This window comes from Ornithorhynchus anatinus, chromosome 2 (genome assembly GCF_004115215.2).
Source record: "Ornithorhynchus anatinus isolate Pmale09 chromosome 2, mOrnAna1.pri.v4, whole genome shotgun sequence".
In the NCBI taxonomy this organism is placed as follows: domain Eukaryota; kingdom Metazoa; phylum Chordata; class Mammalia; order Monotremata; family Ornithorhynchidae; genus Ornithorhynchus; species Ornithorhynchus anatinus.
Window position 1 is genome coordinate 141,114,457 of NC_041729.1, and position 14,860 is coordinate 141,129,316.

At 53.7% G+C, this 14,860-nt stretch overlaps 1 protein-coding gene across 1 annotated transcript in view; it reads left to right on the top strand.

Annotated features, from left to right (window-relative positions):
- Nucleotides 1-5,320: 5,320 nt before the first annotated feature.
- Nucleotides 5,321-14,860, top strand: part of ARRB1 (arrestin beta 1) — a 54,988-nt gene continuing 45,448 nt past the window's right edge. The window contains exon 1 of the mRNA XM_029056687.2: nt 5,321-5,749. Within this exon, the coding sequence (XP_028912520.1) occupies nt 5,730-5,749 (20 nt within the window). The 5' untranslated portion in view covers nt 5,321-5,729. The remainder of the gene's footprint in view (nt 5,750-14,860) is intronic.

A 14,860-nucleotide genomic window follows, 5' to 3' on the forward strand; every position in this document is an offset into this window, starting at 1 on the left:
AAGGTCAGAGCCCTCCAAGCCCTCTTCCCGCTGGATGAAAGGGCCAGAGTCGCTCAGGCACTGACTGTCCAGCTGGACTGGCACCGGACTTCCTCCGTCCCTGTCCCGTCAGAGCCTAGGACTGAGGAGGAAGAGAAGATAGGAAAGGAGGGCTCACAGACATTAATGTCCAGCTGCAAATGGACATGCTCCTCAAACAGCCCATGCCCCTATTGGTTCAGTTTCTCTGTTCCCAAACCACCTCCCTAAACTGGAGTGGTGGGGGCTGTGTGTGTGGAGGGGCCAATGGAGAGTCGGGACTGGCTTTAAAGCATTGAAGCACCTTGCCCCCTCCTACCTCACCTCGCTATTCTACTACAACCTAGCGTGCCCTTCACCCCTCTAAATGCCGACTTTTTTACTTTTTTCTCTCGCCACCGACCCCTTGCCCACATCATGCCTCTGGCCTGGAATGCCCTCCCTCCATGAAGTAATAGAGTACGGGCCTGGGAGTCAGAAGATCATAGGTTCTAATCTTGGGCCTGCCGCTTGTCTGCTATGTAACTTTGGCACGTCACTTCACTTCCTTGTGCCTCAGTTACCTCATCTGTAAAATGGGGATTGAAACTGTGAGCCCCACTTGGGACAGGGATTGTTTCAACTCAGTTTGCCTGTATCTACCTCAGTGCTTAGTACAGTGCCCGGCACATAGAAGCGGCATAACAAAAAAACATTATTATATCTGACAGACAATTAGTCTCTCCTCCTTCAAAGCCTTATTAAAGGCACATCTCCAAGAGGTCTTCCCTGACTAAGCCCTCTTTTCCTTTACTTCAACTCCCTCCTGCATCGCCCTGACTTGCTCCCTTTATTCACCCCCCCCCCAGCATTTATGTCCCCATCTGTAATTTCTTTATATTAATTTCCATCTCCCCCTCTAGACTGTAAGCTCATTGTGGGCAGGAAATGTGTCTGTTATATTGTTATATTGTACTCTCCCAAGTGCATAGTATAGTACTCTTCGCCAAGTAAGCACTCAGTAAAATATGATTGACAGAAGCATGAGGGCTAGTGGGTGAGGGGGTGGGGAGAGTGGGGGGCTGGTAATGGAGGAGGGGGATGGAATACCAGTGACTGATGAAAGATGGGGAGCTGGTGAGTGATGGGAGTGTTGGTGGGAAATGGGAGGTTGGCGAGCTGGTAATAATAATAATGATGATGGTAGTTAAGTGCTTACTATGTGCCAAGCACTGTACTAAGCACTGGGGTGGATACAAGCAAATCGGGTTGGGCACAGTCCCTGTCCCACATGGGGTTCTTAATCCCCATTTTACAGATGAGGGAACTGAGGCCCAGAGAAGTGAAGTGACTTGCCCAAGGTCTCGCAGCAGAAAAGTGGCAGAGTGGAAATTAGAGCCCAAGACCTTCTGACACCCAAGCCCCTCCTCTAGCCACTATGCCATGCTATGGGGATGGGGACTTAGGGGCTGGTGGGGGGAGGTAGTGACTATCCAGCTAGTGGGTGGACACGGTCCTCAAACGGCCCCTGTCCTTACCGTCTCAGTTTCGCTGTTCTCAGAGATGGGGAACTGGGGGAGTAAAGGGCAGATGGAACAGTGTGTAAGACTTGGCCATTTCCTGGTGACTCAGCGTTTCCCTCTGTAGCTGAAATTTGAGGGTGACTCCCCTCAGAACCCCCAGAGACCAGTTCCTCACTCTGCCTCTCCTACCAGGGTCTGGGAAATCACTGGCCAGTGGTCGAATCACCTGGAAAACCTTATGGGATTTGGCCACCTTGGCCCCTTCTTTTTCCTCCCTGCTGAAACAGGAAACCCTGCCCCCCGCCCCCTTCCCCCCCAGCACGACTCTAAGATAGTGCTTTGAATTGTACTTTCTAAGTGCTTAGTACAGTGCTCTGCATACAGTAAGTGCTCAATAAATATGATTGAATGAATAGTGACTGGGAATAGAAGACCTCAACCCTCACCTCTAGCCCTGCCCCAGCCCTATCCCAGTTAAGTGCTATCTTCGAGGAGAAGACTGTACTAAGAACTGGGAGAGTATACAGAATAAAACACAGTCCCTGTCTCTTGGGGGGTTACCAACATAAGAGTCCTAGCCTCATCCCACCCCCACCCTTCAGCTCTAGCCCAGCCCCATCCCCATCTCCATCCCAGCCCAGCCCAGCCCAGCACCAGGCCCGCAGGGATTTCGGGTCCATCCCTTTCCAGCAGGAGTATCCACAGATGATCATCTGACTTTTCTTCTGAGTGACCAGGGCCACCCTTCCCTCCCCTCCACATTCTCCCTCTTTCTCTTTCAGTCTGGACCCATGAAGGGCAGCTCCCTTTGCCCCCCGGATAGTCAGAGCTAGTGGCCAAGAGCAGCTGGCCTGAGGAAAGGAGGGGGGACGAGCGTCCAGCTCCAGGACGCAGGAAATGAGGCAGATTCCGCCTCCCCCCTTTCTCCCTGGCTCCGGCTTCAGCTCCGACTCCTTGTTGCTATAGCTACTGGGCTCTGTTTGCCTGTGTTTCCCTACGGAAACTAAACACAAACAACACATAGGCAGTGGGGAACAGGGGCTGCTGACAGGCTGGGCTGCTGGGACCTCCTGAGCTTGAAGTGGCCATGGGAAGTCATTTTTGTCCACCCTTCTGCCTCCACCTCCCCGGCCCAGGCCTCCAGGATGTGTCTCTTTCCTCTGGGGACCTTGGTGGGGTAGGGGGCTGGGGTGTTTGTGTGTGTGTGTCTGACTGTGTGTCCATCCTTGAAGTTTGGTCCAGCTACCCTCAGGGGTCAGACCCAAGTCCTGGCGTCCAGCTTCCACCCAGGCCAGACTGAGCCTGGCGTCTCCCTCCAGAGGCTGACCCACACTCTGTTTGAGCTTTGTATCCTGTGTTGGGGTGACCCGGACTCCCATCTAAAGCACAAGGGAGAAGCTGCAGCTGGAGGGATTGAGGGCAGACACCAGGAAGAACTTCGAGGCAGCGTTGTGAATTCTCCTCCCCACCCCCGAGATGGATGTGGGAGAGAAGGTGTTAGAGAAGACCTTGAGGTTCCTGGTAACTCACTCCTGTCTTTGCCCCTCTGTCCCCGTCCCTGACACCTCAGGGTTGCTTCTTTGTGCCACTGCCCACACTGGATTCTCCCACCCCTTCCCTCCCCCAAGGGGATGGTGCTTACAGAATTAATTGTTAATTATTATAATTAATAATAATAATGGTATTTGTTAAAGTGCTTACTATGTGCCAAGGACTATACTAAGCGCTGGGGTAGAGGCAGGGTAATCAGGTTGTCCCATGTGGGGCTCATAGTTTTAATCCCCATTTTACAGATGAGGTAACTGAGGCACAGAGAAGTTAAGTGGCTTACCCAAGGTCACACAGCAGACAAATGGCAGAACGGGATTAGAACCCATGTCCTCTGACTCCCAAGCCCATGCTCTGTCCACTAAGCCACACACAGAACCCATCACTGAGCTCCAGGTGAGAGGGCAGGTTCGCTTACCCGCAAAATGTCCTGGGCAGTGGATGGGTGGTCCCTGGGGGAGCAGCATCAGTTCTGGTTTAGGCCTTGGGGAGAGCAGCACCAGGCCGGTTGGGCCCCGGGGGGAGCGGTGCCTGTTTGGGCTGGGCCCTGGAGGTGCTGTGCTGGGCAACTCTGGGCCCTGGGGGGAGCAGTGTCTGTCTGGGCAGGGCCCTGGGGCAGTAACACTTGGACAGTTTGGCCCCGGGGGAGCAGCAATGGGAGGGTTGGGCCTGGGGCAAGCAGCACTGGGCTGGTCCAGGGCCCCTGGGGGGAGCAGTGCCCCATAAGTGGGGACCGGAGGGAGCAGTACTGGACCAGTTTGGGTCCCCCGGGGCGGGGGGAAGTGTCAGGCCAATCTGGGCCCCTGGGGGAGCAGCACCCAGGTGGTCTGGGGACGGGGGTCTGGGGGAGTAGTGTCAGGCTGATCTGAATCCCAGGAGGGGGGGGCAGTGCCAGGCCAGCCTGGGCCCCAGGGATTAGCAGCACCAGGCTGGTCTAAGTACCCAGGGGAGCAATTTGGGCCAGTCTAGGCCTTGGGCCTAGCTTCTTTGGGTCGGGGGAGTGAGAGGAGATCCACCCTTAGCAATTCGGGGAGTCCACAGAAAGGAAGGAAGCCAGAGCTCAAACTAATTTACAGGGTGAGATTTTATTGACCTGCAGATAATTCACTTGGGTGGATAATCAAGCACCGACTGTCCTCTTTCCCTTTAATGGATGGGAAAATCTGAAGGCCAGGAGGGTCCCTGTCCTCCATCCCTCAGTCAGCGAGGAGTCCAGCCCCAGGCTCCCCAGATCTCTGCTCTGACCCCTGGACCACCCTCGCCGTCTAAATGAAATTACTCTAATTACGGTAATTACATCCCAGCCATAACCCCAGCTTGGGTGGGCCTCCATGGCGGCTGGAGAATGTAATTATAGAGGAGGTTGATCACATCTCTAATCGCATCATCAAAACTGATAACTCCCTCCCTCTGGGACACACACCAATCCCCGGATTACAGCCCTCTGGTCAACCTCTCCCTGCCCTCTCTTTCCCTCTCCCCACTCTCCTCCTCCTCCTCTCTCCCCCCACCTTCACCTCTGCCTTTCTCTCCCTCTTCCTCCCCATTTCTCCTTCTCCTATCTCCTTCCCCCTCTCCACTTTCCTCCTCCTCCTATCTCCTTCCCCCTCCCCACTCTCCTCCTCCTCTCTCCCCACCTTCACCTCTGCCTTTCTCTCCCTCTTCCTCCCCACTTCTCCTCCTCCTCCTATCTCCTTCCCCCTCCCCACTCTCCTCCTCCTCCATCCTCTCCCCCCACCTTCATCTCTGCCTTTCTCTCCCTCTTCCTTCCCACTTCTCCTCCTATCTCCATTCCCCTCCCCACTCTCCTCTTCCTCCTCCTCTCTCCCCCGACCTTCACCTCTGCCTTTCTCTCGCTCTTCCTCCCCACTTCTCCTCCTCCTCCTATCTCCTTCCCCCTCCCCATTCTCCCCACTCTCCTTCTCCTCCCCTCTTCCCTCCTCCTCCTCTCTCCCTCTCCAATCTCCTCTCCCTCCTCCTCCCCTGCCACTCTCCTTCTCATCCTGTCTCCCTCCCCACTCTCCTCCTCTTTTCCCCCCTCCCCACTCTCCTCCTCTTTCCCCCCCCCCTCCTCCTCTCCCTCCTCTCCCCCCCCAACTCTCCTCCTCCTCCTCTCTCCCTCCCCCTTCCTTCACCTCTGCCTCCCCCCCCCCCCCCCGCCCAATTCCCCGTCTCCCTCCCCCCTGTCCCCCGCCCCCGGCTGGGGCCGTGCTGGGCCGGGCCAGGCCGGGCCGGGCCGTGCCGGGCCGGGCCGGGCCGGGCCGGGGTCTCCTGTCCCCGCCCCCCACCCCACCCCGCAGGGCCGGGCCGCTGGATCCCGACGCTCCCAGCCGGGAAGAGGCGGACACTAAGGTGTCTCCTCTAGCTGGTGGCCCGGCTCCGGCCCGGCCCGGCCCGGACAAAGGGCAGCTGCGGGAGAGGCGGGGCGGAGCTGAGCTGAGCGGAGGAGGAGGAAGGAGAGGAGCTGAGCTGAGCGCCCCCGAGCCTCGCCTCGCCTCGCCTCGCCCCCGCAGCTTGTCCCGCGCGGCCCCCGCCTTGCAGCCCCCCGGCGGGCGGCTGGACGGGGGGTCCGTGGAGGGGGGTGGGGGGCGGCTGGACGTCCGGCGGGAGCGCCCGCTGGGCTGCACCGACGTCGCCGAGGACCGCCCGGCCCCGGCCACCATGGGCGACAAAGGGACCAGGTGAGAGGGGGGCCATCGGGGGGTTCTGGCCGTCCGTCCGTCCGTCTGTGTGTCGGGGGGTTGGGGGGGGGAGGGATGGCTGGGCCCGGCCCGGGGCCCAGAGGGATGCGGTTCCCCGGGCCCTCGGGCCCTGACACTGCCCACCCCGGCGGCCCCCTCATCGAGGCAGGCACCCACTCCCACTCCGGGACACCCACACCCACACACCCACCTCCGGGACACACACATTCCCTGGCACACTAACCCTAACACACACACTCCCCGATACACTAACAGTGACACACACTCTGACCCTGACACACTAACCTTAACGCACACACTCCTGCCAGGACACACACATTCCCTGGACCGGTAACATACACACACCCTGACCCTGACACACACCTTGGCCAGCTAACCCTAATACACACACACACACACACTAACTGCAACACACACTCTGACCCTAATACATACTAACCCTACACACACACACACCCTGACATAATAACTGTAACACGCGCTCTGACCCTAATACACGCCATGACATACCCTAACACACATACCCCAGGACAGACACCCTGACGCCCCCATGCCCTCTCCCCGCCCCCCACCCCCCCCACCCACACACCCTGGGCCACAAAGCAGCATGGCTTAGTGGCAAGATCTTGGGCTTGGGAGTCAGAGGACATGGCTCTGCCACTTGTCTGCTGTGTGACCTTGGGCAAATCACTTCACTTTTCTGTGCCTCTGTGATCTCATCTGTAAAATGGGGATTGAGACTGTGAGCCCTACATGGGACAACTTGATTACCTTGTATTTACCCCAGAGCTTAGAACAGTGCTTGGCACATAGTAAGTGCTTAACAAATACCATTATTATTATTATTAATAAACCCCTGGCACACTAAACTGAACACATACACCTTGGCACACTAACCCTAACACATTTACACATTCCAAGACAGTACACTCCCCAGGACCCCCTACCCATCCCCAAAACATTCACCCACCCTGAAGACATTCTTACCCATCCTGAAGACATTCTTACCCACCCCAGGACACCTACAGCTTCCAGGACACATGCATTGTATAAACAAACACCCCCCCCCCCCCCCCCCGACACACTTACATACCCCCAAAACGCTCACAACCCTGACCAAAACCCTGGGCCACTCCCATACACCAACAAACCCTGACACCCCTCAAGGCATGAGTCGGGGCAGGGGGCCGGGAATGGTGGCAGTGGGTGAGTCTGAACCAGGCCCTGCAAGCAGGGTACATAGCTGCCTCACTGCCCTGCCCTTGCTGTCCTGCCTTCTCTTGACCTCATGTGACCTTTTCCTGCTCCTGATCTGCCCGGATCAACTGGCCACCTTGAAGGCTAGTAGAAGTGAGATTGTCTTGTCTTTCTCTGCTGGGAATCCCAAGCAGGCGGCCATAGAAGCCCCCCTACCCTCCCCGCCACTCTTTAAAATGTTGTGGCCCACAGTCCCCTGCCCCCATCCTCAGCAGCCTTTAAGTTTTTTCCTTGTGTCCCCTCAGCTCCCATGGCCCCTTCCTCTCCCTTCCTCATCCAGCACAGATAGGGGTCTGGCTAGCCCCTTTCCTAGCTGGAAGCCCCCTCCTCTGGGACTGTCAAAGTCCCACGTTCCCGCCGGAGCTGGAGCCCGATGGGACGAAGTCTGGGAGGGGGGCAACTCTCCCATTCCACGTCCCCCCACCCCCTCACCTCCACTATCCGAGCCTGCTTGGTAATCCTGGGGTGGATGGGTGGGGTCTGCAAGGTGGGAAAGGGGACAGGTGTGGCAATGACCAGGAAAAGTAAAAAAGAAAAAAAATCCCGGTTGGTTGGGAGATGAGAGATGGGGAAACAATTCATTCGTTCGTATTTATTGACCACTTCAAGAGCACTGTCCTAAGTGCTTGGAAAGTACGGTACAGTAAATAGAGACAATCCCTGCCCACAATGGGCTCACAGTATAGAGCCGGAGGATACAGACATCAATGGGAGTGGGGACAGATTTAGGGGTGCAGGGAGGGAGGGGGCCACAGGGAAGCCGTGGGGAAAGGGAGGAAAATGCAAAGTAAAAAGTGAGTAAGGGGAGAATGCAACAGTAATTTTGATACCCCAGCCCCACAGTACTAAGATCAATATCCTTATTCTCTACTGTAACGCATTTTAATGTCTTATTATCCCAAGAGGCTGAAAACTCCTTTTGGGCACGAATTGTGTCTACTAACGCTATTATAATATTATTTTCCCAAGTGCTTAGTACAATATTCTGCACATGGTAGGCACTCGATAAATGTCATTGATTGATTGAATGGTAGGGAGCATTGGGGGTTGAGAGTCAGTCAGTCAGTTGTACTTTCTGAGCCATTTCTGTGTGCAGAGCACTGTGCTAAGCACTTGTGAGAGTACAATATAATGATAAACAGATACTTTCCCTGCCCCAAACGAGTGGCCCAGTCAGAGTCAGGGCCGGTTGAGAAGGGCGTTTCTGGTCACTAGCCGGAGTGGTCAGCATGGGCTGATAGGCCCGATTTCATGCTGGTGGGAGTTCAAATGGTCTTGCTCTCTGAACCTTCGGATCCACCTCCTCATCTGATTCAGTAGCCAAATCTACAGCTGCATCCATAGCTCCTCCATGTCTAGATTGGTACCCATACTCTTGTCCACATCTGTGACCCCATCTGTGTCCACATCCTGGTGTGTGGTCTTGTCTGTGTCCTTGTCAGTCAATCAGTTGTAATTAGTCATTCATTCAAACCGTATTTATTGAGCATCTACTGTGTGCAGAGCACCGCATGAAGTCCTTGGGAGAGCACAACACTACAGTATAACAGCAATGGTTGACGCATTCCCTGCCCAAAACGAGCTTGCAGTCTGTCCTGGTCTATGTCCAAGTCCACGTCCTGGATTGTGGCCATGTCTGTGTCAGCATCTGTGTCACAAACACAACCTCTATCCACGTCTGTGGCCACGGCCACATCTTAGTCTGTGGTCATTTCCTTATCCACATCTTGGACCATGTCCAGGTCTGGGTCTAGGTCTACATGCTGGTCTCTGTCCATATTTGTATCCACAATTGTCTGTATCTAATTCCCACCTGTCTACTCTTTTCCCAGTTCAGTATTATGCTCTGCTCCTTTATTATTATCATTAATAACAGTAATCATTATTTTAATTGTATTATAATATATGCAGTGCATATACTATATATACTGTATATATAAATATATACTATATCAATAATATAATTATATAATATATATTATAATTATGATTATAATCATGGTATTCTTCATAGTGCTTACTATGTGCCAGGTACTGTACTAAGTACTGGGGTAGATACAAGCAAATCGAGTTGGACATAGTCCCTGTCCCACATGGGGCTCACTGTCTTAGTCCCCATTTTACAGATGAGGTAGCCAAGGCCCAGAGAAGTGAAGAGACTAGCCCAGAGTCACACAGCAGACATGTGGCAGAGCTAGGGTTTGAACCCAGGTCCTTCTGACTCCCAGGCCCATGCTCTATCTCCATGTGGGTTAGGGACTCTGTCCAACCTGATTATCTTGTATCTGCCCCAGTGCTTACTATAGTACTTGGCACATAGGACTTAACAAATACCCATGTCATCATCATCATCCGTATCATGCCCATAATACTGTCTGTGCCCAGGGCTATGTCCAAGCCAGTGCTGGTGCTAGCATCTGTGCCCGTATTAATGCCAGTGGCCAGGTCTGTGTCTACATCCTGAACCAATTCCACATTCATATTCATACCCTGCACATATCTGTATCCATAACTGTGAATTTATCCCTGCCCATCTCTGTGTCTTTATCCATGCCCATGTCCATATCTTTTCTCTTATCCTTTTCTGTGCCCATATCTGTGTCTATATCTGTCCCCATCTATGCCCACCCCTGCACCTGTGTTCACATCTGCATCTCTGTCCGTGCCCATATCTGTATCCGCATCTATGTTCATATCTATGCCCACGTCTGTGTCCCTATCCATGTCCGTATCTGTGCCCATGTCTGGGTCCGGGCCTACATCTGCGTCTACATCCGTCCCCATCCATGCCCACTTCTGCATCTGTGTTCATGTTCAAGTTGCTCTCCGTGCCCCTATCTGCGCTCACATCCCTATTCGGACTTATGCCCCTGTCTGCATCTGTCACCGTCCTGCCCCCTCCTCTCTCCATGTTCATGACTGCATCCACATCTTTATCTGTGTCCTGATCCGTATTCTAATCCGTATTGAAAGCAACATGGCCTAGTGAAGCAGTGTGGCTCAGTGGAAAGAGTCCGGGCTTGGGAGTCAGAGGTCATGAGTTTGAATCCCAGATCCATCGCTTGCCAGCTGTGTGACTTTGGGCAAGTCACTTAACTTCTCTGTGTCTCAGTTCCCTAATCTGTTTTAATGGGGATTAAAACTGTGAGCCCCACGTGGGACAACCTGATCACCTTGTATCCCCCAGTGCTTAGAACAGTGCTCTGCACATAGTAAGTGCTTAACAAATACCACCATTATTATTAGTGGGAAGAGCCAAGGCTTCAGAGTCAGGAGACCTAGGTTCTAATCCTAGCTCTGCTACTTCCTTGCTCTGAGTGAATATGGGCAAATCACTTGACTTCCCCGTGTCTGTTTCCCCATCAGTAAAATGGGGATTCAATGCCTGTTCTCCCTCCCCTTTAGACTGTGAGCCTCATGTGGGACAGGGACTGTATCTAACCTGCTTGACTTGCATCTACCTCAGTGCTTAGCACACCGATCCAATGCACTATTGTTATGATCGTTCACAGCCACATCCAGATGTTCTCACTCTCCACATCTGTGCCCAAACCATTCTCTTCCCTGGTTGGCGCTTTCTCCCTGAGGCTGTGACTTAAGCCTCAATGAGGGATGGGCTCCTCAGGAATGGGCTCCTCAGAGATTTCCTGAAGCGGATTGGGGTGAAGAGCAGGTTTTTTGAGGGGGAGGTACTGGTTCCCAGAGAGAGTGTTAGTGTGGAGTGATTGGATTTAGAGAAGGTATAAGGTATAGGCTCCTACAGGCCAGTGCACTCTGTCGTGTGACCTAGGGCAAATAGTACACTTTCTCTGATGTTCTTTTTGCCACTGGTATCTGTCCAGCACAGGCTGTGGATCTTGGTCTGTGGGGGTGCCGGTTCACTCAATCATATTTACTGATCACTTACTGTGTGCAGAGCACCGTACTAAGCTCTTGTACAGTCTGTCAATATAAAAGATACATTCCTTGTCCACAATGAGCTTACAATCTAGAGGGGGAGACAGACATAAATAAATAAATGACAGATATGAGCATAAAGTGCTGTGGGGCTGGGAAGGAGGATGAATAAAAGGAGCAAGTCAGAGTGACGCAAAAGGGAGTGGGAGAAGAGGAAAGGAGGGCTTAGTCAGGGAAGGCCTCTTGGAAGAGATGTGCCTTCAGTAAGGCTTTGAAGTGGGGGAGAGTCATTGTCTGTGGATATGAGAAGGGAGGGCGTTCCAGGCCAGAGGCAGGATGTGGGCGAGAGGTCGACAGCGAGATAGATGAGACTGAGGTACAGTGAGGAGTTTAGCATTAGAGGAGTGAAGTGTGTGGGCCGGGCTGTAGAAGGAGAGTAACGAGGTCCCAGTCCTGCCCATGTGGAGGCGGTGGGTACCGACCTGTGAGGGGCAGCGGATCCCAGCCTGATGGGGGCTGTTGGTCAGTCAGTCGGTCATTTGTATTTATTGAGTGCTTACTGTGTGCAGAGTACTGTTACGGAGCACTGTGTGTAGAGCGCTTGCAAGAATACAATATAACACTATAACAGTCACATTCCTTGCCCACGACAAGCTTACAGTCTAGAGGGGGAGACGTTAATATAAATAAATAAAATTACAGATATGTACATAAGTGCTGTGGGACTGGGAGGGGGGATGAATAAAGTGAGCAAGTCAGGGCGATGCAGAGGGAGTGGGAGAAAAGGAAAGGAGGGCTTACTCAGGGAAGGCCCTTTGGAGGAGATAGGCCTTCAATAAGGCTTTGAGGAGGAGAGAGTAATTGCCTGTCAGATATGAGGAGGAAGGATGTTCCAGGCCAGAGGCAGGATGTGGGCAAGAGGTCAGCAACGAGATAACGAGATCGAGGTACAGTGAGAAAGTTAACATTAGGGGAGCGAAGTGTGCCGGCTAGGTTGTAGTAGGAGAGTAGTGAGATCCCAGTCCCAGCCAGGTTGGGACAGTGGGCCCCAGTCTGTGTCTCTGCCTCTCTCTGTCCAACTCTGACTGTCTGTCTCTATCTGCCTTTCTCTGTCCATCCACCTCTTTCTGTCCATTTGTTCTTCTTTCTGCCCCTGCTTCCGCTAGTTCGTCTCTTTGTCTTTCCATCTCTCTGTCTGAATCTGTCTATGTCGCTATCACCCAGCCATCTCTGCTTTTGCCCATTCATCTCTCTGTCCATCTCTGTTTTTCTTTGTCCCTCTACGTCTCTGACTGGCCACTTCTTTGTCTGTTTTCACTCAGTCTCTTTGTCCTTCTTTGCCTGTTTGTCTGTTGGGGCAATAATAGTAGGAAGGAAAGGGATGTAATTTTGCCACTCCCCATTTGCTCTCAAGGGGACTTGGAAGCAGAACTAATGGAGATGTCTCTGTATCTCAGCATGGAGGTGGGTCTCTGGGGGCCTCTCCCTCTGTCTGCCTACCTCTGTCTCCATCTCTCTGGACCTCATTTCTGCCTCCGTCTCTCCCTCTCTCCATCTCTTCCCCGATCTGTCCCTCCCCATGTAAATGAGCTTGCAATCTAGAGGGGGAGACAGGCATTAATATAAATAAATAAATTACAGATATGGACATAAAATGCTGTGGGGCTGGGAAGGGGGATGAATAAAGGGAGCAAGTCAGAGCGAAACACAAAAGGGAGTGGGAGAAGAGGAAAGGAGGGCTTAGTCAGGGAAGGCCTCTTGGAAGAGATGTACCTTCAGTAAGGTTTTGAAGTGGGAGAGAGTCAAAAGTTTTCGGTGTTTGAATTTTTATTAGTAGAGCCGGCCTGGTGGTGCGGTGGGTCCTAGGGGTTAGAGTCAGGGCTGGGGGGCCCGGGGAGGCCGTTGGGGGATTACAGGGGGGATTTGGGTTCAGGCTTGAGTGTCTGTCTCCCGTCTTCCCCCGGATCCAGCGTATCACTAGAGCCGTTTCTAGATCCCAACTCTGACCACCGGGGCCTGTTTCTTCAGGGTCCGCCGGAACCGGCCGGGCTGCACAACGGAGGGCACAGAGCTTGGGGCTGGGGGCTGGCCAAGGAGGCTCCAGTCCCAGCTACGCCCTGTCTTGCTATGTGATTTCGGGAAAATCGCCTCATCTTTCTGGGCCTCTGTCTCCCCTTCTTTTGTGAGCATGAAATACTTCATTCGTTCATTCAATAGTATTTATTGAGTGCTTACTATTTTGTCACCTGTTGAAGTTTTCAAAAGTTTCTGGTGAAGTTAGAGAAGTGGCAACTTTGCTGAATGATGAGTAGAGGGCATCAAGGCAGGGGTGGTGGGTTGAGGAGGATACCTTCTGCTCCAGTTCCTGGAAACTTCCAAGAAATAGGCCTGTCTCTCCGGGGGTGGAGGGGGGTTATCTCATTCACTCGTTCGTTCAATCATATTTATTGAGCGCTTACTGGGTTCAGAACACTGTAGTAAGTGTTTGGAGTGTAGAGTTCGGTGCTTGGAGTGTACAGTTCGGCTCCTGCCCCACCTGCAGGCGGGGGATAGGCAAGATGATCTTAGAGAACCCCTTAGTTTGGGGTTGGTTGGTGGGAGTAGAGTCAGAGATCGCTTGAGGGTCTTGATGTGGGCGGGGAAGGCAAGGGGTCTTGGGGCTCCAGAGCCCCATAGGACCACTGTTCCTGCTGCTGTTGACTACACTGCCCTTCCCTCCCTCAGGCTGTCTGATGAGCCCAAGCTTCTCACTTCAGTCTCTCACCTCAGGCCCAGAGAGGGGTGGTGATTCACCCTGCTGTCACCCAGCAGACCAGGGGCTAGCAACACCCCAAATCTCCCTCCAGCCCCACCCCCTCAGATGTAGGCGAGGTGAATCCCTTCTCTGCCCCAGCACACGCTCCCTCCCCCCCTCCCCTCCTGCCTTGCAAACCCTCCCTGCTGCCCCTTCACCCTCCTTGTGTGGAGGCAGCAGGAAAATGGATCAGCAGTTCCAACGGCATTGCATCCACCCACTTCCTGCTCCCTTGACCTGGCTCTTCTGGAGCCCATGGGGGCACTTCCTGCGGCGCTCTCCTGATACCCCAAGGAAGCTTCTGTTGCAGCCAGGGGACTTAGGGTAGAACAGAATTTCCTTAGTCCACACTGGTGCCGAGAGGCTCTGAATTCTCCTCAGAAGGATCATGAGAGACGGATAAAATGGCCTGTCTTGGGGAGGGTAGGGACCGGCCACCAGTGATTTGGAGGCAGTGGGCTGGCCTGGATGGCCTAGGAGAAGGAGCGGGAGGAGGAGGAGGGAGATGAGGACAATGAAGGAACATTCCATCCTCCCCTCCCCTGTCCTCCCCTGCCCCCAATTAGGAGTCTCCCACAAATTGTTTACACAGTTCTGAAGAATTTCTGGCCCTGCCTGTTCCTCCTGCCATGAATTAGGGGCTGAGCACAACAGCACTTCACAAGAGCAGCAGCAGCACCAGCAGTCTCCTCCCAGTCAGTACATCCGCCCCTGTGGGAATCCGCCCCTGTGGGAAGGGAGAACCCTTGACCCTCACTCCGAGAGAAATTAGACTGAACCTAAAAGAAGTCAGGCTGTGGGGCGGGGTGATCGGTGGGGCGGGTAGGGAGGAAGTGAGAATTTGAGGAAGTCAGTTTTTACCCTTTCCCTGTGCAGGCCCTGAAGTTTGGGGAAATTATCTCTGCTTCCTGTCGGAGGGAAGTCGGGCTCAGAGAGGGTGAGTGACCATTTTAAAGTCACTCAGCGTGGGTTGGAGCTGGAACCCAGACCGCCTATGTTTGTACCACCCAGCGCAGAAGGAATGGGAGACTGGGATTCCTGCACTTGGTGGGGCGGAGGGGCTCTCTGTCTAAGGTTGTTTAGGGGAGAGGAGCAGGAAGGGCATTTCTGAAGGGGAGGTGGCAAGTGGGGGCCTTAAATGG